This window comes from Arvicola amphibius, chromosome 8 (genome assembly GCF_903992535.2).
Source record: "Arvicola amphibius chromosome 8, mArvAmp1.2, whole genome shotgun sequence".
Taxonomy (NCBI): Eukaryota; Metazoa; Chordata; class Mammalia; order Rodentia; family Cricetidae; genus Arvicola; species Arvicola amphibius.
The window spans coordinates 72,743,799-72,769,697 of record NC_052054.1 but is presented as its reverse complement, the minus strand read 5'-3'; the positions used below and the strand labels follow the sequence as shown (position 1 = coordinate 72,769,697).

The following is a 25,899-nucleotide window of genomic DNA, read 5'->3' as shown; positions in this document are numbered from 1 at the left end:
ATCCCAGAGCACAAAATCCCAACCACCCCTGAACTTGCCCCAGAATTAGCCTAGAAAAACACAATCCCAAGGCACCCTGGAAAAGTGCACCCCCAACTCTCCACTGTGGGAGTCACCATTCCCTAGGAAGAGGTCCTAACTAAATAAGCTCTGAACCCTGCCCAATTTGTTGCGGCTTCTCACCCTAGAGGCAGTCACCCTCCTGGATTTTTCCTTCCCAATAAATCTCCTGAGCGAGGTTTGTTGTGCGTTGTGACACTTTCGCTGGAGCAAGCAGAACGGTAACACTTTCCTTGGTGAAACTTTCCCCTAGAAGAGCTGCAGCATTTGCTAACCCTGAGCAAACCTGTAACAACTTTGCTAGACCTCAGCAGAGCTGAAACAGCCTCACTGGGAAAGCTCTCCCGGCAGAGCAGAGCTGTTACACTTGCACTGGGGAAACCATTCCCTAGAGCAGGGCTGTAAGCTGCTATACTTAGTGATTTCCTGGTATTCCTTGGCTCCCGACTGCCTGGATACCTTTCCACCGGAGCTGCAACACTTACCCTGTCTATACTGGGTTGGCCTGTAGATATGTCTGTGGGTAATTGCCTTAATTGATGTGGGAAGACCCAATCCACCGTGGGAGGCACCATTCCCTAGGCAGGGGTCCTGAACCATGTAAAAGCAGAGACAAGACTGAGCACACCCAAGCAAGCATACATGTATTCCCTCTCTCTACTTCTTGACTGGGGACATTACTGCCTTGACTTCCCTACTATGGTGGATTGTAACCTGGAATAGCAAGCTGAAATAGTGTTTTTCTCCCCTAAGTTGCCCCTTGTCAAGGTATTTTATATTTGGCACATCAACAGAAGAAAAGTTAGTTCTGTTTTGCCATTCATTCATTTTGTGAGACAAGGTCTCTAGCTCAAGTTGACTTCCACCTTTGTAGCTGAAGAAAACCAGGAACTCCAGGTCCTCCTGCTTCTGTCTCTTCCAAGTTGGTGTGACAGCCTTTTGCAGTGGTGGGGACTGAAGCCAGGGCTTTGTGCAAGCTGGGCAAGCACTTGAGCGACTGGTTGTAAACCACCATGTGGGTGCTGGGACTTGAACTCAGGTCTTATGGAAGGGCAGGCAATGTTCTTAACCGCTGAGTCATCTCTCCAGTCTGCCCTCCCCCCAAAAAACAAAATTTTAAAAAATAAATGAGGCTGGATAATTCAAATTCAATTCCCAGCCCACAAATTAGGTGGTTCACAATTGCATGTAAGACAACAGAGGACCTGACCCCCTCTTCTGGCTTCTGAGGGCATCTTCACACACAGGCATAGACACCCACATACATATAAGTAAAAATAAATCTTTAAAAACAAACAAGGCAGGCGGCAGTGGCACACACTTTAATCCCAGCACTTGGGCTGCAGAGGCAGGTGGATCTCTGTGATTTTGAAGACAGCCTGGTCTACAGGGCAAGTTCCAGAACAGCCAGAGCTACAGAGAAACCCTGTCTTGAGAAATCAAAAACAAAGAAATAAATAAGCACAAACAAACAAGGAGAAGGAATGACTGAGTCCACTACCTATGACGAATGAACGTGGAGCTGAGCATTTGTGCTGTTCGGAGTTTTATTTGGAGCACTGGGCGCTTTCCTACCCATGTCCTGCAAGGGTAGGGAACAAAAAACAACAGGAAAAATACAATCTGTAAGTACAAATAAGGGCAAACGCTATGGGACAGAGCCTGGTGACCTCAGTCCTCCAGGTCCTCATCCTCCTCCTCCTCTTCATCCTCCTCCTCTTCCTCAGCTGCTGCCAGGGCCTGCTCCTGTGCAGCCTTCAGGGCCTGTTCCTCCTCCACCGTGGGGTCACTCATCTCCATGATCTCAGGGCCGCTGGGGTACTCTTGCTGAATCGGAGCTGGCAGGGATGGGTTGAAGTTCTCAGGGCTGTACTTGTGGCCCCAGCCAATGTAGATGTTCTCAAACTTCCTAGAGAAACAGGGGGGTGGGGTGGGACTAAGTATGGCACAGCATCACCGCAGAGTTGCCAGTGGGCAGATGAAAGGTTCACATGGAGTTTCGCCGTCAGTCTATCCCACAAAGGTTTACTGAGCACCTGTTATGTGTTCACCAGATCTAAAGTAGCAAGGGGACTGGAGAATAGTGTCTGTCTGTCTGTCTGTCTGTCTGTCTGTCTGTCTGTCTGTCTGTCTACTGGTGTGAGTTTATGCACATGAGTGCAGTGTCTGCAGAGGCCAGAAGAGGGCATCAGATCCCTGGAGTCGTAGTGGCGGGTGGCTGTGAAGCTACCAAATATGAGTGCTGAGAAACTGAACTCAGGAGTCTTCCGCAAGAGCAGTACATGCTCTTAACTATGAAGACAGGGTCTCCCTGTATAACACATGTATATAGACAAGGCTGGTCTCAGACTGGTGCAGACCTGCCTTCTGAGGGCATCACCATTTCACCTCACTTGTATTCTGAGGCAGAGTCTCTTCACCAGGTCTGGAGTCAGATTCTGCTAGGCTGACTTCACTAGTAAATTCCAGGGCTCCATTAATCCTCAGCCCCTCACTGGGGGATTCTAGGCAGGGGCTCTACCTCTGAGCCACACCCCAGCTCCTCACTGGGGGATTCTAGGCAGGGGCTCTACCACTGAGCCACACCCCAGCCCCTCACTGGGGGATTCTAGGCAGGGGCTCTACCTCTGAGCCACACCCTCAGGCCCTCACTGGGGGATTCTAGGCAGGGGCTCTACCATTGAGCCACACCCTCAGGCCCTCACTGGGGGATTCTAGGCAGGGGCTCTACCTCTGAGCCACACCCTCAGGCCCTCACTGGGGGATTCTAGGCAGGGGCTCTACCATTGAGCCACACCCCCAGCCCCTCACTGGGGGATTCTAGGCAGGGGCTCTACCACTGAGCCACATCCCAGCCCCTCACTGGGGGATTCTAGGCAGGGGCTCTACCATTGAGGTGTATGTAGTCTTGGCTCATTTTTATCTTGAAATACATTCTAGGTTGCTCAGCCTGGACTTACGCCCCCTCTGCACCCAAAGCTGGCCTTAGAATATCTCATCTTCCTCCTGTCTTGGCGTCCTGATTATCTGAGCTTATTGGAATCATGATCCTGTGCCACCAGCCCAGCAAGCCTTTCTGATGAAAACTTCATATCCAAACTGAGATTCATTTTAATGAAAAACATATTCCAGATTCTGAAGACATGTTATGAAATAAGGAATGAAAAATAGAAGCTGGGCGGTGGTGGTGCACACCTTTAACCCCAGCACTGGAGAGGCAGAGGCAGGTGGATCTCTGTGAATTTGAGGTCAGCCTCATCTACAGAGTGAGTTCCAGGACAGCCAGGGCTACATAAAAAGACCTTGTCTAAAAAAAGAGGGGGGAATAGCTGGAGAGATGACTCATCAGAGCACTAGCTGCAGACTGGAGATAGCTCAAGCGGTTAAGAGTACTATATGTTCTTTCAGAGGACCCAGGTGCAATTCCCAGCACCCATATGGCAATACACAACAGTCTGTAACTCCAGTTCCAGGGAATCCGACTCCCTTGTGCAGACATACATACAGGCAAAACACCAGTGCACATGAAAAATAAATCTGTTTTTTAAAAAGCAAAATGAGGCCTGGGGTCATGGCTCAGCAGTCAGTAGAGCCCCTGCCTAGAATCCCCCAGTGAGGGCCTGGAGTGTGGCTCAACAGTAGGTCACTTGCCTAGAAGAGGCCAAAACCCTGGCTTCAATCCCAGCATCACAATACAATCACCCTGAAACCCGGGCTCTTTTCTAGACATTTGAACTAGAATTTTCATCTTCTCCAGATTCTCAGTGAGTCCTACACATTCCGATTATAAAACTGGTCTGGAGTACTCCTGCCTGTCTCTAACGGTACTTCTTTCCCCGTGGATTGTAGATTGAGGTCGCTTTCTCTCCAGAAACCACAAGGACACCCAATTAGGAGCTTATCTAGTTCATAACAGGGTACTCGCTGGCATGGAGTGTGGAATGTCATACAACTGCACAGGGCAGGGAGTGCGTGGATGGTAGGGATGTCGTACAACAAGGCTGGATTTCTGCTACCAGCCCCCATGTATGATCCATGGCTGTCTTTCCAATAAGGGCCAAATAGTGATGCTCAAGAGCTTCTCATAGAGCCACGTATGATGACATGCCTGCAAACCCAGCACTACAGAAGTACAGGCAGGAGGATTGGGGTTCAAGGCCAGCCAGAGCAGCATAATGAAACCCTGTGTCAACAACAATAAGGTTCTTTTCGGGCTAGAGAGAGACAGCTGCACAAGCCGAACAAGCTGAATCTGACCCTGGGACCCACATAAGAGGTCAGAGTTGGCAGCACAACTCTAACTCAGCACACATGGTGTGGGATGGGGTACAGAGACCAGAGGATTGTCTGGAAGCTCAGGGAGCTAGCCTGGGATACACTGCACATCACAGAAACAGACAGGGAGACTGCTACCACAAGGTGGAAGGCTAGTACCCACTCCTGTGCCTTCTGACCTACACATGCATGATGCTGTTCATGCATGTGCACACACAGTTAATTTATTTTAAGAGTCTCAGGCACTTATTGTCACGCACATCTTTAATCTCAGTACTCCAGGGGCAGAGGCAGGCAGATTGCTCTGAGTTTGAAGACAGTCTGGTCTACATAGTGAGTTCTAGACCAGCCAGGTCTACATGGTGAGCTCATATCTCAAAAAGGAAAGAAAAGAAAGGGAAAGGAAAGAAATCCCGCATGAAGCAAAATAAAGTCTCTTTTGGGGCTGGTGTGATGGCCCGGCTGCTAAGAGTGCTTACTGGTTTCCTGCACCCACATCAAGAGGCTCATAACCACCGACAACTCCAGTTCCTGGGTGCCCAGTGTCGTCTTCTGGCCTCCAAAGACATCTGCGTGACTGTGGCGTACATAAACTCACACAAGCACACACATACATGTAAATAACATACGTAACTTTGTCTAGAATACTCTTTTCTAAAAAGACAAAAGATAGGTAGGTGAATTACTGAACGGATGGATGCACAGATGCACAGATGGACGAGCTGAAGACGAGTGAGCAGGTGAACAAATGGGAGGGGGGATGAACGGGCATGAGGATGCAGGGGCCAGTAGAACTCAGTTTGACTTTCAGAGAGATTTTTAAAAATTAATGTGTGGCTGGAATAAGAGGGTTAGAAAAATTCTAGTCTCAGATTCTGGACAAAAAAAATATAATGATCCACAAGAATATGGCTAAAAGCATCAAGTGTCCTTGAAACTCCATCAGGACTAAGCCCGGAACTTTGCAATATAGAGCACATTCAGAGATCAGAGCAGAAGAGCTCTGCCCTCTAGTGGACATATCTGGAGTCGCAGTCAGGGTCTCTGAAGGCTGTAGGGGGACTGGGAGGCTAGTGAGCTGATGTAGGGTAAGAAGAGTGAAGGTGGGGGCGATCAGAGATTGTCAACATATATTTTTTGAGATGGGGTCTCTCTATATAGCCTTGGATGTCCTGGAACTAGCTCTCTAGACCAGGCTGGCCTCAAACTCACAGAGATCCCCCTGCCTCTGGCCCCTGAGTTCTGGGATTAAAGGCATGCACCACCACTGTCTGGCTGGAAGGTAATATGTCTGTATCATAGGCAGACCCTTGGGTCAAGGCTAAATCGTACTTGCCAATGGCGTAGGCATAAGCCCCTGGCCAGAGGTTGGAGCGCACAACGGCCACCGAGTACTGCGGGCTGAGGCTGCAGGAGATGCGGGTGGTCCAGGGCGACAGGTGCATGATCTCTGTTGTGAGAAGAAAAGGGGCAGTGGGGTCAGGGGTCCCCAAGCCATGCCTTACTTACCGCATGAATGAAGAAAAGGGGACCAGGCAGGAGCCACAAATCACCTGGCCTCTCTAGGAAGACACTTCACCTGTCTCTACTTCAGTGAAGGGGATGAGAACTCTCACATCGCCTCCCTTGCTGGGTGGTAGTGAGGTCTGGTAGTCATGTCCCCAGCAGCAACTTTCAAGCATTCTTTTACAGGGTGCATGGCTTTGAACTAGGGCGCTGGGGCTCGCGCTCAGGACCTGGACCACCCTCTTCCCTCCAAGAGCTCTCAGACTTAGGGAATTCCTGACATGAATGCAAAATCCCACTCCTGGCTGCCTCTCCTAGGGGAGGCTCCTAAACTCTCTCTTCTCCAAGCCTGGTTGGGGCTCAAAAGACCGTCTCCCAGCTAGGCATAGGGGCACATGCCGATAATCCCAGCACTGAGGACACCAAAGATGATTGCTTAGAGTTCAAGGTTAGCCTGGGCTACAGAACAAGACCTGCCTTAGATGGCCTCTGCTGTGACAGTCCTCCAGAAAGAGAGACAACCAGGGAAGAGACTCTGTCTCAAGGCCATGGTCATTGTCACGTGCCTGATGAGGCTTAGCCACAAGAAGTAGCTGAGAATGCCTCATGAGTCTTCCACTTCTGCCGCCCTAAGGCTGGGATGACAGACTTGTGCTCCCAAGGCCTGGCCCAATGCCCACTGTACTGAGGCTCAGAAAGGTGGGTGACATCAGTGTTTGAATCCCATCAACCCCTTACGGGCCACCACTGCACCTGCCCCAAAGGAAGGACTTACCTGCATCTTCTGAGAGAGGAGTCAGAAGCGGAGGACCGACCTCCTGTTCCACCTCCTCCATCCCTTCGTCCGCCTTCTCTTCCTCCTCCCCTAGCTCCTCCTCCTCCTCTGTCTTCTGCATTGGGTTCACCCATGTACAGCGGCCCTGGGGGTGCAGCGGCAAAGTCAGACGGCACCCTCCAACAGAGCTTAGCCTACTGTGGGAAAAGGTGGAGGGCTAGACAAGTCCCTAGAACACTGGTCCTGTTCCCAGTGAGCCCCAGGATGCTGGACATATTGCTGAGAAATGAAACCTCGGTATTCCTGGAGGATTGACACTGAGCATGGTCAAGACAATGAGCACTCCTCTCTCTCTCTCTCTCTCTCTCTCTCTCTCTCTCTCTCTTTCTCTCTCTCTCTGTGTGTGTGTGTGTGTGTGTGTGTGTGTGTGTGTGTGTGTGTGTGTGTGTGAGATATCAGGCAAACATTCTTCTGAGCTACACGCTCAGCTTTGTTTTGATTTTGTTGTTTTCTTGCTTTCTTTTTTTGTTGTTGTTTTTCAAGGCAGATTTTCTGTGTAGCCCTGGCTGTCCTGGACCTTGCTCTGTAGACCAGGCTGGCCTCATACTCATAGAGATCCACCTGCCTCTGCCTCTCGAGTGCTGGGATGGAAAACCACCACTTCAGGCCCTGTTGTTGTTTAACACAGTGTCTTGTTCTGCGACCTCGAACTCTCTGATCAATGACTGCTTTTAGTTTTTTTAATATTTATTTTATTTTATGTGCATTGGTATTTTACCAGCATCTATGTCCGTATTAGAGTGTCAGATCTTGGAGTTACAGACAGTTGTGAGCTGCCATATTGAGTGCTGGGAATTGAACCTGGGTACTTTGGAAGAGTCAGTGCTCTTAACCCCTGAGCCATCTCTCCAGTCCCAATGACTGTTTCTTGAATAATAAGCACAGGCAGGCACACAGCACTGCTCTACCTCCCATTTCCTCATCTGTGAAACAGGGTCAGTACCTGTCCTGGAACTCGCTCTGTAGACCAGACTGGCCTCGAACTCTCAGAGATCCTCCTGCCTCTGCCTCCCGAGTGCTGGAACTAAAGGTGTGCACCACCCACACCTGGCTTTCAGAAGGAGTTCTTTGAAGAAAGTATGGTAGTTTATGCCTGTAATACTGGTTCGCTGCTGTTCTTGTGTGTGTGTGTGTGTGTGTGTGTGTGTGTGTGTGTGTGTGTGTGTGTGTGTTTGTCAACTTGATACAAGCTAAAGTCATCCAGGAAGGAAGCTCAGCTGAAAAAGGGCCTCCATCAGCTTGGCCTGCAAGCAAGTCTGCGGGGCACGCTCTTGACTGATGTGGGGGGGCCCAGCTCACTGTGAGCAGTGTCATCCTTGGGCTAGAGGTCCTGGGCTGTATAAAGCAGTAGGCTCCACCCCCCCGAACCCTCACTGCACGCCTTTAATCCCAGCATTCGAGAGACAGAGGCAGGTGGGGCTGAGGCAGGCAGATCTCTGAGTCTCAGGACAGCTAGCGTTACACAGAGAAACACTTTCTTGAAAATAAAAAAAATAAAGAAAAGAAAAAAGGGGAGTTATTGCAAAGTCAACAACAGTTGGTTGAATTAATTAGATGTTCCCAGCTGGGCTAGTGAGATGCTTTAGTGGGTAAAAGTGGAAAAATCTGGTGTCCTGAGTTCAATTCCCAGGACCCACATGGTGGAAGAAGAGAATCGACTCCTGAAAGCCATCCTCTGACCTCCACAAACACAATTAATACATAATAAATTAAAATGTGACTAAAAAGTCCCTTGTTTCCAGCAATCTTCATGGAATGACTAAAACCCAAGGCTGATGTCAGGACCCAGCTGGCACTCGGCACAATCAGCATCATCGTCACCTGTTCCCCACCCAAAAATCCTCAAGACCTGCTCTGCAGAAGAACAAGGGCACTGCTGGCCAGTGTCTGTCACTGCAGCCGTCTCCCCAGAAGCCATCCTGCAGCGCCCCTGGCCCGAGCTGATGGGTGTCATTCCTGTGTCAGCCAGAAATGCCCACGCGTTTGAATGTTCACTGCAGCGCTGCCTGTCACTAAGGTTCACCTGTCCAGCGCTGGCTGTCACTACACTTCGCCTGTTCTGTCCTGTGGCTCGACCCTCTTTATAACCAGAAAGTTCTAGATATCCCAAGGTCCATCTGACCCCAAAGTGTCTGTTGGGGGAATCACCAACCAATTCCTATTTAAGAAAATAAGGTGAGCATGAGAGATGGAATAGCAAGTGGATGGATGGATGGATGGATGGATGGATGGATGGATGATGGGTGGGTGGATGGATGGGTCGATTGGTGGGTGGATGGATGGATGGGTGGATGGGTGGGTGGATGGGTGGGTGGATGGATGGGTGGGTGGATGGATGGAAGGGTGGGTGGATGGGTGGGTGGATGGGTGGGTGGATGGATGGGTGGGTGAGTGGGTTGGTGGCTGGATTGGTGGTTGCGCAGATTGAATAGTGTATGGATAGGTGGACAGTTGAGTAGATGAATGGGGTGGATGTATAAATGTATAGATGGATAGACAGACAGTTGATAGACTAGTGGATGGACAGATAGACTTGTGAATGGAGTGGTGGGTGAACGGATTTGTGGTTGGAAGAGAGGGTAGCTGGGTGGAGGGTTTGGTTGATGGACAAGTAGACAGATAGATGAACAGATCATTGGATGGATGGATGGATGGATGGATGGATGGATGGATGGATGGATGGATAGATGGATGGATGGACAGGTGGATTCAAGGGAGAAGGATGGGTGGATACATCAATGGATGGATAGATGGATGAATGGGTAGGTGTACGGATCTGAGGTTGGATGTCTGGGTAGATGAGTGAGTGTATGGACAGATGATTGGGTGAGTATAATGATGATGGATGGATGGATGGATGCATGATGGATGGATGGATGGATGGATGGATGGATGATGGATGCAGGACTGGATTGGGGTGAGTCCTGGTTGGGCACTCTGTCCTCACCTGTGGCAGGATGTGCTGCGTGTGATGTACCCAGTTGGCCATGGAGTCCACAAGCTCCAGCACCGGGATGCCCTCAAAGTCCGGGTTCTCCTCGAATGAGTCACGCCCTGCGCCGCCCTCCTCCTCCTCATCTCCCTCCTCCTCGCCGAACTGGTAGAAGCCCAGCGGGCTGATGTGCGTGGCTGCTGAGATGCGCGCAATCTGAGCACGCAGGTAGTTGGCCTCATTGCCTGGGAAGGGCGGGTAGCTGATGACCGGCGTGTCCAGGAAGCCGGTGAAGAACTTCTTGATCTTGCGCGCGCTGACGATCTGCGCGGGCGTCACGTGCGGCAGGCGCGTCCACGGGCGGCCTGGCTCGTTGCATACGAAGTACAGGTACTTGTTGGTGCCCGTACGGCTCTCCTCCTTGGGGATAACTGGGGGAGGCTTCCACTGCGGTTTGGGCACTGCATCCACCACCTTCTCCTCATCTTCCTCGCCCTCCTCCTCACCGTGCGCCTCCAGGACCTCTCCTCCCTCCATCATCTCTTCCACCTCCTCCTCCTCGCCTTCCTCCTCGCCTTCCCGGAACTCCACCTCGGCCACCAGATAGCTGCGGCTCAGACCCAGGATCTTGCCCCAGAAGCGACACGTGTGGATGGGTTGCTGTTCCACCAGCTGCCTCAGGGCCAGGAAGATCCGGAAGCTTTCATCGGAGCTCAGCCCCACGCCTGCCTGCTCGAAGTAGAAGGCCGTCTCCATGATGTTGGGCACCGGGCTGTCATTCTGCACAGGGATGGGAGAGGGTATGAGAGAGAGGATGGAAGGCTGAAGGCTTTAGAGTCTTATTCTCTTGCCATCACCTGGGTCCCAGGGATGGTACTCGGGTGTGCAGCCCCAGCAGAAAGATCTGAACCAGCCCCGCAGCCCGACTCCTCCAGAGTTAAGAAACTTGGACTGAAGCCACCAGTTTGGGGGAATGTCCTCAGGGAGGGTGTCCCTTGAGGCAAAAAATAAAAAAATAAAATAAAAAGATGAAAGCACGCCAGGAGAAAATCCTTTTCTATTCGTCCTGGTCGTTGGATACCAAAAGGCAGTAATTGCCTGGGTCATCATACTCTACACCCTAATAACAGTGGGGTAAAAGGTGGACTTGGCCCTCGGGCACACCGCTGGATTGCCTTTCCACCCTGGCCTTCTTGTTCTACTGGACAAAAGAATCACTGTTGCCAGGCTCGGTAGCACACACCTCTAAACCCAGCACTTGGAAGGGAGAGGCTAATGAATCTCTGTGAGTTCGAGGCCAGTCTGGTCTATAAAGCAAGTTCCAGCCAGCCAGGGGTGCATATCAAGACTGTATAAAGGGGCTGGAGAGATGGCTCAGTGGTTAGGAGCATAGCCTGCTCTTCCAAAGGTCCTGAGTTCAATTCCCAGCAACCACATGGTGGCTCACCACCATCTGTAACGAGGTCTGGTGCCCTCTTCTGGCCTGCAGGCATACACACAGACAGAATATTGTATACATAATAAATATTTTTTTTTAAAAAAAAGACTGTATAAAATACAAAGCCACTATTAGTCATGGTGTCCGTTACTTACAACCCAAAGCAGTCTTCACTGCCTATCTTTCCACTGTGTTCTTGGTTTGTGACCATGGGATGGGGTGGAGAACGGAGGGAGGGAGGGAGGAAGGGAGAAAGGAAGGGCCTGAAAAGCAATGCTAGACAGGAATCTTGGAGGTGGGGTGGGGGGCGCGAGGGGATGGAAACAGAAATCCGGAAGAAGTGAAATGTGTGTCTGTGGCCTGTGGCCTCGGCAACTTACCCACCAAGGCTCTTGCCTGTCGTGGGCTCTGCAGAGGGGCCACATGCCACAAAGCTCAGCATTCCTCAGTCTAGTGATGTGGAAATAGCTAGCGGTGCCCTGAGCTAAGCCAAAGCTGCTGTGCAACAGCTGCCTGGGACCTCTGGCTGGTTGCCTGCGCTGGGTTCCTCCTCGTCCCTATAGCCAGCGCCCCTTGTCTCCCTCCCTCCCCATTACACTCTATCCACACATACACTTTATATACATAACTGCTGTACTCCACACATGAGGGCAAATACATGGTTTGTTTACTTTCTGAGATTGTGGCCTCACAATATTGTGTATTCCAAGTCCATCTGTTTTGTTTGTTTCTCTGTGTAGCCCTGACGGGCCTGGAACTCTCTCTGTAGACCAGGCTGGCTTCAAACTCAGGGATTCACCCATTTCTGCTGACTGAGTGCTGGGACTAAAGGCATGAGCCACCATGCCTGACTTTACACGAATTATGTGTTTTTTTCCCCCCTAAATCTGTAAAGTTTTACATGGAGATTTTTGAAAGGAATTGTATTAAGTTTGTTTATTAATTTTAGTAGACAGACATTTTCACAATAATAATAATGCCTACCCAAGAACATGGAATGCTCTGTCATCTAGTATTTTCTGTGATTTCGTCTTTCAATATCTTGTCATCTGGGTTATTGAGGTCTTTCACGTCTTTAGATATATTCCTCAATACTTACTTTGGGGAATTATTTTGCATGGATTTTTTTTTTAATTTCTAACAGTGGTTTGAGAGTAGTTAATATAAATGAGGCTATTGTTTGTGGTTTATTTATTTATTTTGTTTCTTGAGACAGGGTTTCTCTGTGTAGCCCTGGCTGCCCTAGAACTCCCTCTGTAGACCAGGGTGGCCTTGAACTCAAAGACCTGCCTGCCTCTGTCCCCAAGTGCTAGGATTAAAGGCGTGCACCACTGCTACCTGGCTTTTTTTTCTTTTTCTAGTTATTGATAAAGTAGGATGTATGTATGTATGTATGTATGTAATGTAATCAAGTAATGCAAAGTCAACAACAGTTGGTTGAATTAATTAGATGTTCCCAGCTGGGCTAGTGAGATGCTTTAGTGGGTAAAAGTGGAAAAATCTGGTGTCCTGAGTTCAATTCCCAGGACCCACATGGTGGAAAAAGAGAATCGACTCCTGAAAGCCATCCTCTGACCTCCACAAACACAATTAATACATAATAAATTAAAATGTGACTAAAAAGTCCCTTGTTCCCAGCAATCTTCATGGAATGACTAAAACCCAAGGCTGATGTCAGGACCCAGCTGGCACTCGGCACAATCAGCATCATCGTCACCTGTTCCCCACCCAAAAATCCTCAAGACCTGCTCTGCAGAAGAACAAGGGCACTGCTGGCCAGTGTCTGTCACTGCAGCCGTCTCCCCAGAAGCCATCCTGCAGCGCCCCTGGCCCGAGCTGATGGGTGTCATTCCTGTGTCAGCCAGAAATGCCCACGCGTTTGAATGTTCACTGCAGCGCTGCCTGTCACTAAGGTTCACCTGTCCAGTGCTGTCTGTCACCACAGATATATTGTATCCTGAAACTTTACTGTGTTTATTAGGGCCAAGAATTTTCTAGCCAACTCAGTAGGGACTCTAAGTAAAGAAGCATGTCATCTGCAAGAAGAGATAGTTTGCCTTTGTCCCTTCCTGGTTTTATGCCCCTTGTGTACTGTCCTGGCTAATTACTACAGCAATGACTGTGAGCAGTATACTGAATGAGAGGGGAGAATGGTCATTTTTGTGTGGCTCCTGATTTTAGGGGAAATGTTCTCATTTGTTTCCATCTAATGTAATTGGTTGTAGCTCTTTTAATTTTGAGGACTACTCCATCTTTTCCTAACACTCCAGTACCTGTATCATGAAGGCACGTTGAACTTTGTCAAATGCCTTTTCAGAGCTGACTGAAGTAATCATGTGTGGTCTCTGTCCTAGAGTGTGTCATGCTTATGGATTTATGTGTGTCGGGCTGACCTTGCCTTTCTGGGATGACGCTCACCTGGGCATAATGTATGATCTTCTTTATGTTCTCCTGAATTGGGTTTGCAAACATTTTGTTAAGTAGGTTCACATTGCCAGGCGGTGGTGGCGCAAGCCTTTAATCCCCAGCACTCAGGAGGCAGAGGCAGGTAGATCTCTGAGGTTGAGGTCAGCCTGGTCTACAGAGTTCTAGGACAGCCAGGGCCACACAGGGCAACCTTGTTTTTGAAAAAAGAAAAACCAAAAAAAAAAAAAAAACAACAGCAACAAAAAGAATATTCACTTATATATTCATCAAGGAAATAGGTCTGTAGTCATTTTTTGTAGCATTTTCCTTCACTTTCTATTTTATGGATCAGGTTAAGAAGAATTGGCATGAGGTCTTCCTTGGAGATTTGGTAGAATTCAGCAGTGAACCCGCCGGATCCTGAGTTTTACTAACAGCTTCAGTCTTATTGCTTGTAATAGGTCTGCTTAAGACCTCTCTCTCTCTCTCTCTCTCTCTCTCTCTCTCTCTCTGTCTCTGTCTCTCTGTCTCTCTCTCTCACACGCACGCACGCGCGCGCACACACACACACACACACACACAGAGCTGGATAGATGGCTCAGCTGTTAAGAGCACACTGGCTATTCTTCCAGAGGACCCGGGTTCAGTTCCCATCACCCACATGGCGGCAGCTCACAACTGCCTGTAACTCCAGTTCTACCACTTCTGAAGATATATATGCAGGTAAAACACCAATGCACATGAAATAAAAATAAATTAACAAGTTCGAGGCCAGCCTGGTCTACAAGAGGTAGTTCCAGGACAGCCAGGGCTGTTACACAGAGAAACCCTGTCTCAAAAAACCTAATTAATTAATTAATAAAAAGATTTTACACATGCACACTTCTTCAAGACTTAATTTTAGTGAAGGATATACATTTAGAAATCTTTCCCACTTTTTTTTTCTGACTTACCCAGCTTTTCAAAGTTAAATCTTCATGGTAGTTTCTAGTGATGTTCTGTATTTCACTGGGGTCAGTCGTAACCCTTTCCATCTCTAATTTTATTAATTGCATCTTCTCCCTCTTTGTCTATCAGATTAGCTAAGGGCTTGTGTATCTCTTTTTCAAAGAGCTGACTCTTTGTGCTTTGTGTATTGTTCTTTTACTCTGTTTCTCCCCTGATCCTCGTCAGATCCTTGGGTGCATCATTGGGTTGTTTATTCGATGCCCCCCAGCTTTTTTTTACACATGTGCTTATCACTAGTAGCTTGCCTCTTTAGAGTTCTTTGTGCACCCCGGGGCTTTAGGTAGGACGCGACTGCATTTTCATTTGCCTCTAGGGATATTTTCATTTCCTTTCTGACTTCTTGAATGACCTGCTGTTTATCCAAAAGTGTGTTTAGACATCCCCCCTTTTTTTTGAGTTAGGGTTTCTCTCTGTAGCCCTGGCTGTCCTGGAACTCGCTCTGTAGACCAGGCTGGCCTTGAACTCAGAGATCTACCTGCTTCTACCTCCTGAGTGCTGGGATTAAAGGCATGCACCATCACCGCCAACCTGGCTGCACATTGCCTTTTTTAGAAGCCTGCATCTGTAAAAATGGTGTGCTGTCCCACTACAGCTAAAGGGTGTTAGTATTGCCTGGCCCTTCTGGCCACTGGTGATGGAAACAAGTGTGGACCAGTACTTCAAATGACGGAGTCAACTCTTTGACAGAGGGAGGATATGTCTTGCTGTCCTGAAATTCCCTATGTACACCAGGCTAGTTTTGAACTCAGATATCCACCTGTTTCTGCCTCCTGAGTGGTTCAGTTAAAGGCATGTGCCACCACATTAGGTTGACTCTAATCTGCTTGGTGTGGTTGGATGATGAGAAAAACCAGTATCTGGTCCTTAGAGCTCATCTTCTGGTGTGGCTGTCTCAGCGCAGGTTGGTCTACCAGAGGACACGTGAGCTCATCTGGTGTGGCTGTCTCAGCGCAGGCTGGTCTGACAGGACACGTGAACTCATCTTCTGGTGTGGCTGTCTCAGCGCAGGTTGGTCTACCAGAGGACACGTGAGCTCATCTGGTGTGGCTGTCTCAGCGCAGGCTGGTCTGACAGGACACGTGAACTCATCTTCTGGTGTGGCTGTCTCAGTGCAGGTTGGTTGGATACTCAGAGGACACGTGAACACGCTTTACTCCATGGTGAGCCTTGACTTGCTGGAAAGACAAAATCTCGGTTCTCCTTTCTCTCCTCCTATTTCTGCTGTTGGGAAAATCCCATTTGCCGTTTGTGACCATGCTTTGTTTTATTGAGAGAGACAAGGTCTCTTGTACCCACATTACCCTTAAAGTCATCCATGTAGCCAAGACTGGGCTTGAGCTTCTAACCTACTGGTGCTATGTCCTAAGTGCGTGGAATATAGATGTGTCCTAGCACAACCAGTCGATGTGGTTCTGGGCGATGAGGCCAGGCCTTCATACATCCTAGCTAAGCACTCTACCACTGAGCTATGTTCCCATAGATTGTTTTCAAGCTAAGCATCAAACCCATAGCCTTTTTTATATTGGGCAATGTTCCTACCACTGAGCTACACCCCAACCCCTCACTAGAGGAGTCTAGGTAACTGTTCAAACAACCAGCTACACCCTCAGATTGGATTTTTGAGGGGAGATTTAAGAGATCTCCTATCTGGACAGTGATGGCTCACACCTTTAATCCCAGCACTCAGAAGGTGGAGGAAGTCAGATCTCTGAGTTTGAGGCCAGCCTGGTCTACAGAGTGAGTTCCAAGACAGCCAGGGCTACACAGAGAAACCCTGTTCCAGAAAACCTAAACAAAACAAAAGGTGAGCTCTCCTTAAGGGGCCCATTGCTGGCTTTGCACTCACTCTCCACAGTATGGTAATAATGCTGATCCTCCTTCCCCAGCCTCATGGGAAGGCACAGCAAGGAGTATCTGGAAACACACGGGAGTTCCTGTGCTGTGCAGCAGTGTAGGCGACAGTTCTGGGCCATGGAGAAGGACGGACCATCACATTGATGCCCTTGGGAATTACAGCTAGTCAACCATACCAGAGACAAACAAAATGAGAGAAAGAGGAACCTGCCCCAGCCCAGATGGGAAAATAAACATAACTGCTGAAATGTGGCTCTGTCTCACCACAGACGCCCACAAATTTTCTTTCTAGATGCTGAATCAAGAACTCCAGGACTGGGAACATACTGACACAGAGACTCTTATTAATTACGAAAGCTCAGCCTATAGCTTAGGCTGTCCCTAACACTTCTATAACTTAAATAAGCCCATTTCTACTAATTTGCATGCTGCCACGTGGCTAAATAACCCATTTCTATAATCTGCATGCTGCCACATGGGTAAATCAGCCCATTTCTACTAATCTGCATGCTGCCACGTGGCTCATGGCTGTTACCTCATGTCCTGCATATCATGCTTCTTCCGCATCTCCTTGCAACTCTGCCTTCTTCCCAGAATTCTCTCTGCCCTCAAAATTCTGCCTAGCTATTGGCCGTTTAGCTTTTTATGAAACCAGTCACAGTGACAAGGAATATTTCACAATAGCCTACCGTGCATGAGGAGAGCATAAACCCAGAAGCGCATGGCTGTCGTCCCAGTCCTCAAGAGGTAGAGGCAGGAGGATCAGATATTCAGTGTCATCCATAACTACCTAGCAAGTTCAAAGCCAGGGTACATATCAGACCCTTTGTCAAAACCTTACCTCCCAACCCTGCAAAAATAATAAATAAATAAACGACTGTTCCCAGCTCTAAGGAGATGGGTCTCGGCCTTCCAGAGTCCGTCCATGCATTATGTTCACACGGGGTGGGACTTGGAGGGACCAGTGAACTAAGGGTATATGTAGACTCTCCCCCAGGGGTTGCTCTTTTGAGGCAGGGCCTCCTGGGATCTGGAGCTAAAGGGGAAAGTACATCTAGTGGGTATTCCTTAAAAAATCCTTTTTTAAAATGAGATTTAAATTTTTTTCTGTGTATGAAAGTACATCTAGTGGGTATTCCTTAAAAAATCCTTTTTTAAAATGAGATTTAAATTTTTTTTCTGTGTATGAGTGTTTTGCCTACATGTGTATCTGTGTAGTGTGCTTGATGCTCTCAGAGGTCAGAAGAGGGCATCAGATCCCCTGGAACTTTGCCATCCAATTTTTTCCTCAAAACAGGGTCTCATGTATACCAGACTGGTTGACCAGATGGCTGTGAGCTGCCATGCAGGTGCTGGGGAACGAACACAGGTCCTCAGCCAGGCGGTGGTGGCGCACGCCTTTAATCCCAGCACTCAGGAGGCAGAGGTACTCAGATCTCTGAGTTCAAAGGTCAGCCTGGTCTACAGAGTGAGTTCCAGGATAGGGTCCAAAGCTACACAGAGAAACCCTGTCTTGAAAAAACAAATATATTCCTTTAAAAATGTATTTTCTTGTTTGTATACAAATCAGAGGGCAACTTACAGAAGTTTGCTTTCTCCTCCACCAAGTGGGTGGATCCTGGGGGGTCATACTTAGGTTTGTCACACTTGGTGGCAAGCACCTTTACCCACGGAGTCATCTCACCAACCCCTTTCACTCAATTTTTAAAAATCATCGTTAAGATATTATCTCACTCTGAGTCCTAGAAGACTTGAAACCCTTCTGGGTAGCCTGTGTTAGCCTCAACTCACAACCCTCTCCTCTCAGCTCTCCTGGGCATTTCTACTGTTTTTAAACAAAACCAAACAAAAACGAAACAGGGTCTCCTGTATCCCAGGCTGGCTGCCCTGGAACTCACCATGTGACTGAGGAGGACCTTGAACTCCTGTCCCTTCTGCTCTATCTCCCACGAGGTGGGATTACAGGTGTGCGCTACCAAACCCAGTTTATGCAGCACTGGGAAGAAACCTAGGGCTTTGTGGAGCCGGGCAAACCCTCGACCAACTGAGCCATGCTCCCAGCCCCTCACCCAAATTATATGCATCACTCAGTTCCGGAACTGTGGCCTTAAATACTTTGAGGATGGTAGAATAATCTTGGGTTGTTAGGTGGAAGAGTTCTTAGCAGGCCTTAAATAATAAATGGGGAAACTGAGGCAGGAAGCAAGGAAGGAATGGATTCTGAGAGACTCAGAGGCAGTAGGAAAAGTCTGTGGAGGGAGAGACAAGGGGTCATCCCGGCTCCTTCATATGAAAGGGAAGGGGCAGCTTCCAGGAGGCAGGGCCAAGGGCTCGTTGCCTGCTCCTAAACCTTGTGTGGTGCTCCAGATGCTGCTTCGGGTGGCACTCAAGGCCCTCTGACCCCCTCCGCAGGCACAGTAAACACTGTATTGCCAGTCACTCCTGTTGACACTTTAAGCACAGACTGTGGCAGAGACCTGTCCCCTGGCCACTCTCCCTTCCCTCCTCTCCACACCAGCTCACTCACCACCTCCTCTTCCATTTCCTGTTCGCCTTCTCCACCCCTGATGAACAGGGCCTTTTGCTTCTCAGCCATCTCGTAGGTGGGCTGCATCTCAGGGTCATCCCGCAGCGTGTCCAGCTTGGGGTGGAACCATTCCCACTGCGTGTTGCGGTTCAGAGTCTCCAGGATGGACAAGGGGTCCTCTGGCCGCTGGTTCAGGATCTTGGTCAGTAGGTTCACCAGGTGCTCATACCTGCCTCCCAGGAGGAGCGGGAGGTGAGGGACACCACTCACTCAGTACACTGAGCTTGCTGTTTTGTACCTGTTCCTTTGTCTACTGCTAGGGACACAGGAGGGAACAGAAAATCTCCCTGCCCTGATGGGACTGACATTCGGATGGGTAAATATAGCCAGGATGAGGTACTAAGCCCTCCCTCCCCAACTTCTCTGTAGCAGGGTCTCACAATGTAGCCCAAGCTGGCCTTAAAGAAGAAACCTGACTTCATGACTTCTATTTAATATTGTTTAAGTGGCCACAGCCAATGCAATAAGGCACAAAAAGGAAAGGGGGTTAAAATAGAGTTAATTTAGCTAATTCTATTTATTTAAAGGGAGTAAGAGAGAACATGGATTACAATAGAAGAAGCAAAATTGTTTAGGCTTATGGACAATGCCTGGGTTGCAGGAAGATCCTGGGGAGGGGCGTGCTTGGCATACCTGACAAGATGGAGGTTTAGTATAGCCAGAACAGCGTAAGGGAAGATTGAGAACGGAGAAGAATAATAGTCTCATGGTGGCTTCCACCCACTCAGTCCAGGCAGCACGCTGAGCATTCGAGGGCATTATTGAATTCTTGCAACAGTCATCACACACACACACCCAACCCTCCAGATAAGGGAACTAATGCTTAGGAAATCTGAGGTCATGGCTCAGCACCCTTTGAAGCCAGGCTAGTCTCACCCCAAAGCATTTACACAAGCCTTTCTGCTGCCTGCAAACCACTCTGTGAACAGTCTCTAGTGTGGGGGAGGAACCATGCTGATGCTGGGAAGGTAAGAAAGGAGGTTGATTGGGCAGCCTACTGGTCAGGTGATTGTCCAGCTTGCAGGAGGCCCTGGGTTCAAGCTCTAATACTGTAAAATAAATAACAGAAGTATCTTAGAGGGGCTGGAGGGATGGCCTGGTGGTTAAGAGCACAGGCTGCCCTTGCAGAGGACCTGGTTCTGTTCTTAGCACCCACATGGCAGCTCACAACCATCCAGTTTCAGAGAACCCAGTGACCTCTTTTGCCCTCCAAAGGCACTGAATGTATGTGATGTAGGCAAAATACTCATACACACTAAATTAATATATTTTAGGATTTTATTGTATCTCTATGTGTACAAGTGTTTTGCCTGTATGCATGTACACCACATGCATGCCTGATGCTTGCAGAGGTCATAAGGTGCTGGATTCCCTGGAGCTGAGCTGCCTTCTGGGTGCTGGGAACCCAACCTGGGTCCTCTGCAAGAGTAACAAATGTTCTTAAAGATTTTTTGACTAGGGCTGGAGAGATGGCTCAGAGGTTAAGAGTACTGCCTGCTCTTCCAAAGGTCCTGAGTTCAATTCCCAGCAACCACATGGTGGCTCACAACCATCTGTAATGGGGTCTGGTGCCCTCTTCTGGCCTGAAGGAATACACACAGACAGAATATTGTATACATAATAAATAAATAAATATTTAAAAAAAAAGATTTTTTGACTATGTATACAGTGCTCTGCCTGCTTGTATGCCTGCACGCTATAAGAGGGCACCAGATCTCATTGTAGATGATTGTAAGCCACCATGTGGGTGCTGGGAATTGAACTCAGGACCTCCAGAAGAGCCGCCAGTGCTTTTAACCTCTGAGCCATCTCTCCAGTCCCTAAATTAATATTTTAAAAATCTTGAAAAAGCTGTACAGACAATTCTGTGGTTTAGAGTTCATATTGCTCTTGCAGAGAACCAGAGTTTGGTTGCCAACACCTATGTCAGGCAGCCCACAACAGCCCACAAACTCCATCTCCAGGGGATGCAATGCCCTCTTCTAGTCTCCAAAGGCAGTGTGTGAACACACACACACACACACACACACACACACACACACACACAGAGTTAAACAGATAAAAATGAAACCTTGTAAAAAGAAGAAGTGAGACTGGCCAGGGCATTTCTGGAAGAAAACTTGAAGCTCTCAAGACCGCAAACGTGATGGCAAAACACATACAGGTTAATTTGGACTGGATCTGGGGCCTGAGGTAGAGACAACTAAGTAATGAGTGGAAATTGAGTGTGTGTGGGCAGGATGGGGAGCCACACCTCCCGACTGTCTTCCTTGGGTCAGTAGGGAGCCACAGAAGGTGCCTAGCACGGGAGGGATGGAATGGGCTATGTGCTTTAGCCAGCCCTCCACGGTGGTCCCAGACATAGCCGCACCCTTCCAAGACCTGGCTGTGCCCTCCCTATCTCTGGACCACTCTTCCTCTTGTTCTATGCAAGGTGCTACCCCCTGGTCCCTCCCTCTGTGTTGCCACCTAAGCCCTTCTCATCGACCATGCCATGTTCAATATTCATATTTCATTTTCTATAGCATAACTAATGGGAGAGGGAGGGGACCATGTCTGCAGCTCAGTGACGGATAACCACCCTCCTCAGACAGGCAAGTTAGGAGAGGAGAACAGAGCTCTGTGAGCCGGAGACCTTGTTTGACAATGCTGACTCTACCACTTCTTGGCTGTGTGATTTTAGATAAGCAACCCAACCTCTCCCGTTCAGTCTCATACAGAAACAGGCTTAGTGACTGTGTGAACCTCTGCAGCTAGATGCTAGGAGTGGGGTGTGCTGGCACTGAGACTGTTGCTACTCCTTCCTCAATTCTCTGCTAGGTTACAGGCTTACAGAGACCCCGCACCCGAGGCAGCCTTAGCTAGGGCCCTTCCCAGCCTGCTGCCCACCTTCCCCACCCCCAACCTCCTCTCACAGGCTGAGGTTGCAGTTCACGCTGGTCTGCAGCAGGTAGGCCTTGGCGTTCTGCACTGCCAGCTCACGGGGCTGGGGATCAGGCACCTCTCCGACGAAGGGCATGAAGCCCAGGTCAGACCGCCCTACATGGAGAGTGGGGTCGTCCCTCAGGTATGGCCCGTGCTGCATGGTCTGGTCAAATGGCTGGTCCTCTCGTGGGAACATGTCGAACTGGCCCAGGAGGCCGGCACCCGAGTCCTGGAAGTCGGTATCTAGTTCTAAGAGGCCCTCGCCCTGAGGAAACTGCTGCATCATTCTGTTCTCATCCAGGTAACCCTGTGGCGAGAACTCCAATGGAAAGCCTGGTGGGTAATTTAAGCTCATGGACCGGTTATACTCCGCGCCTTCCTCGCCCTGGTTTTCTGGGGTCAGGCTGGACCTCTGTGACCACTGTGGCAGGCTAGTTGACTGTGGGTCCTGGCTGCCCTGACTGCTCCGACTGCCCCGCTGTGTAGGTCTGGGCACCCCATCCTCAGGGATGGACAACAGAGGCTGCGAGGAATCTCGACTGCGTGCCCTCTCTGAGGCTTGAGAAGCCCTCCGGCTTTGGGACGAGGAATCGGGGGGCTCGCCCATGTCTTGAAAGTATGTGGATCTGCAGGAGGAAGGCTAGCCAGTGCTGGCGGCGCCTGCACCCTGCTGCCGTTACATTACTAGCGCGTTACATTACTAGCGCGGGGCGCCTGCAGGGTGGGAGCTGAGAGTGCGCAGGCGCAGTCTAGCACTGCTCCGACTTCAGTTTGTAGTCTGCTGCAAAGAAGACACAGCAGCCATGCGGCACCTCCTTTATTTGTGTTAAGGCAAAGCTCTAGGTGGCCCACCCTGTCCCTCCCCCCAAACCCCCGCAGCTGTCAGCTGTTCCCTTTGCTCTCGGGTTCCCTGGCCTCTGGGCTGGAGGTCGTCAAGGCTTCCTCCACTGAGTGGTTGAGGCTCTGGGGGCTTCGCTCATCCTTGGAGCTCGGTCCGACTGCTGCTGCCTCCTGGTGGCGGGAGAAGGCAAGAGGCAGTGGGTCAAGAGCCGGTTGCACCGTTAGTCCCATACCTGGGGCTCTCTCTGCTCCAACCTCCCTCTGTAGCTCTAGCTGTCCCCCTACCTTAGGCAGGGGACCCTCAAGACTAGAGTCCAGGAGTGTAGTTTCGGCCAGCCCTGAGTCGTCGTCCATGCTGATGAAGATGGCCGGGGTCTCGCATTCAGGACCCTCCTCCCGGTATTCCATGGCCTCCTCAGTAGGGGTGGGACCAGTTCGGGCTGCCGGCACCACCGCGGGCATGGAAGAAGATGCCGGGGCAGCGGGTGCTCCCACACCTGTGGGCTTCAGCTTCTGTTCCTCCTCCAGCTGCCGCTTCAGGGCCTTCTCCTGAGCCAATCGCAGGCCGATGAGGTCCTGAGGGGGCCGCGGAGCAGGGGCCGGAGCTGGGCCCAGAGCCAGAGCCAAAGGCTCTAGGTCATCCTGGAGTTGGAGGGGTACTCAGCTCAGGGAGGGAGGGCGGTCCCCAACTCCCAGGATGGAGGAGACAGAGACCACCAAGCTTCAGAAAGCACTGCATAGTTTCTCCATTTGGACATGGGGGTGGGGTGGCTAGTCCCCTTTACCAGGAATACAATCTTGGGAGACAGTGGGTGAGAGACACAGGCAGGTGGGCCACATTGCCTCACCTCTTCCAGGGGCCCTGCAGGTGCTTCCTTGACTTCGGGTTCCTGCTTGCCACTTGCCTCCAGGATGGTCATGATGGAGTTAGGGATGTGTGCTTGCTAGGTAAAGGAAAAGGCCAGGACCAGAGCTGTAGAGAGCTCTGGCCAAAGGCACCTCTCAGCGCCCTATAACCCATAACTCAAACCCTCCTGCTCGCTTGGCTCCACTCCGCCGCCCAGGTACCTGGTGGGGAGTGAAGGAGCGCACGTGGGCCAGCAGCGGCTCTCGGAGTTCAGGGCACTTGTCAAAGACCGCGCTAAGCTGCTGCGGAGGTAGCTGCAGGATGACCTGGAAGCTCTGCGGCTTGGTGCGCTGGCAGCATTTGATGAAGCCCTCCCATACCTTGGGGTACTTCCACACCTGTGAGGTGGGAGGGGACCATTAGGCAAAAGCCCAAGCAGCCACCTCCTTCCCGCAGACACTGCCATGGCTGAGAACCCACTTGCCAACACTTGACAGCATACTCCAGGCTTCATACAGCCACCTGCCCAGGAATGCCTTTCCCACCTAGGAAACTGTACTAGGACATAACCCAGTGAAAGGGGGTGCCCCATCCCCAGTGCCTAGGCCAGCACAGTACCAAGTGCTAGGACAGCACCACCTCATGATGTCTTCTCAGCCACCTCTAGCTGGTGCCGTCACACTTAATAGGGTGGAGGTGCAGAGATCTTAGCTAGATGCTGCACAGGGACAGCCTGTGAACGGAACCCAGCTTTGGGATGGAGGATGGAGCTTGATTATCTCCACAGAGTAGTTCTAAAAGTTGGTGGTGCTGTATGCTTGAATCCCAGCACTTGAAAGACTGATGGAGAGGATCAAATTTGAGTTCTTGGTTATTCTGAACTACAAAGTAAGACTCTCACTAAAACAAACACCCCCACCCCCCCAATTCTGGTCTCTATAAAGACTGGATGCTTTCAGTTGAGCTATGTGCCCCACAGGGCCTAGGGGTGCAGTAAAGGGAGACACCCACATCTCTCCAGTCCTTGTTTTCATTGGTCACCCTGTAGTCAGTTGGAAGAAGTTGAGGGAACACTGCAAGAGGCAGGGTAGGTGATCCAGAGACAGGATCGTGCTCCCCAGGCAGCTGAGACTTGCCCCACTGTGGCCTCGGGCCAGGGCAGGTTACCTGCTTCATGATGAGTCGGGCCAGGATGTTCATGACGAAGCCCCCCAGGCGGGGGTACATGGTCAGGGACTGGATGACGGTCCGCATGAGCAGCATGGGCAGGGGGCTTTGCTCCATCAGCTGCTGCATCACCACAGCTAGCACCTCCGATGTGTACACATTCCGCTCCGCAAAGCACAGGTTGGTGGCTGTGAGGAGGCGGAGAGTGGGCCTGTCCTCTCTGCCTGGATGTTCCCCCATTAAGTGGAAACTCCACCCCACATAGCTTCTCTATCCCTACTAAAGACCCTTTATGAGGATGCTCAACGGTCCTGCCCCCAGGAAGATATAGATAGGTGTGTCCAACCCCCTGATACCCTGTGGTGCCCCAACTGGGAGACTCAGCCTCCTCCCTGAGGGCAGCCCTGGGGAGTGGGGTAGAGAGCATGCTCCAGAGCCTGGGGCCTGTTATAGCCTAAGAAGGGTGGCTATAACCCACCAAGGGGAGGGGCAAGAGCTGCTGACACCCTGGCATCCACAGAAAAAAGTTTGGTCTCTGCCAGAAGGCTGACCAAAGAGATTAGGGTCTGCGATGGGGCAGGGCAGATATGACAAGGGGCACTTAGGAGAAAAACTGGGAAGGGAGCAGTAAGAGAGTGGTGAGGGCTTAACCCAAGATGAGGACCCAACTGAGTAGCCAGTGCCCACAGGATGTGGGAAGATGTCACACTGAAAAGCATGGAGCAGACCTTGCTTGGGGTCTAGCTCCTGGGAGTGGGTGGCAACACCAGGGTCAACCGGGCTGAGAGATGATCCCAGGAGCTGCCTCTGAAGTCCTTCCCCAAACACCACTGGCCATGTGAGTGTGTCAACCAGGAAGTCTTTATTGAGCCAGAAGAAAGGTTCCCCCCACCCCACAAATCTGAGAGGCCAATAGAGGGGAGGGTGGTCCTGTAAGGAGGAGGCCCAAAGAGAGAGAGGAGTGGACATTGTAGAAGATGCACAGGCTGCAGGGCAGAAGAGAGAGGCCTGCCAGAACCTGAGGAGGGGTCTGTTCCTCTATGCAGATGTTCCCCACTGCTGCCCAAGGGGCCCTGAGGCCAGAGCCCATCCAGTCTCTTGCTCTTCCTACTCAGCCTTCTCACCCTTTCTACTCGGCAGTCCAAAGTGTCCTCCATCCTAGAGGGCTGCATGAGGCCAAGGCCAGTTTCTCTCTCACCTGGAACCTCTACTTGGTCCT

General features: G+C 50.3%; 2 protein-coding genes across 5 annotated transcripts in view; both read right to left on the bottom strand.

Annotated features, from left to right (window-relative positions):
• Positions 1-1,731: 1,731 nt before the first annotated feature.
• Positions 1,732-22,433, bottom strand: Rsph6a (radial spoke head 6 homolog A). Of its 2 annotated transcripts, XM_038340516.1 has the most exons (6): positions 21,817-22,433; positions 18,842-19,070; positions 9,624-10,388; positions 6,617-6,761; positions 5,668-5,785; positions 1,732-1,969 (listed from the first exon to the last, which is right to left on the bottom strand). In XM_038340516.1, exons 1-6 carry the CDS (start codon positions 22,431-22,433, stop codon positions 1,732-1,734), a joined length of 2,112 nt encoding a protein of 703 aa, XP_038196444.1. The 2 variants fall into 2 exon arrangements, with proteins under 2 accessions (XP_038196444.1, XP_038196445.1); XM_038340517.1 differs by lacking the exon at positions 9,624-10,388.
• A 195-nt stretch (positions 22,434-22,628) lies between these two features.
• Sympk (symplekin) overlaps positions 22,629-25,899 on the bottom strand; it is a 33,236-nt gene continuing 29,965 nt past the window's right edge. For all 3 annotated transcript variants that reach the window (XM_038339162.1, XM_038339161.1, XM_038339160.1), the window contains 5 exons: positions 24,681-24,868; positions 23,735-23,911; positions 23,515-23,610; positions 22,952-23,308; positions 22,629-22,837 (listed from right to left, as the gene is read on the bottom strand). In XM_038339162.1, the coding sequence (XP_038195090.1) occupies positions 22,709-22,837; positions 22,952-23,308; positions 23,515-23,610; positions 23,735-23,911; positions 24,681-24,868 (947 nt within the window). In that variant the 3' untranslated portion in view covers positions 22,629-22,708. The remainder of the gene's footprint in view (positions 22,838-22,951; positions 23,309-23,514; positions 23,611-23,734; positions 23,912-24,680; positions 24,869-25,899) is intronic.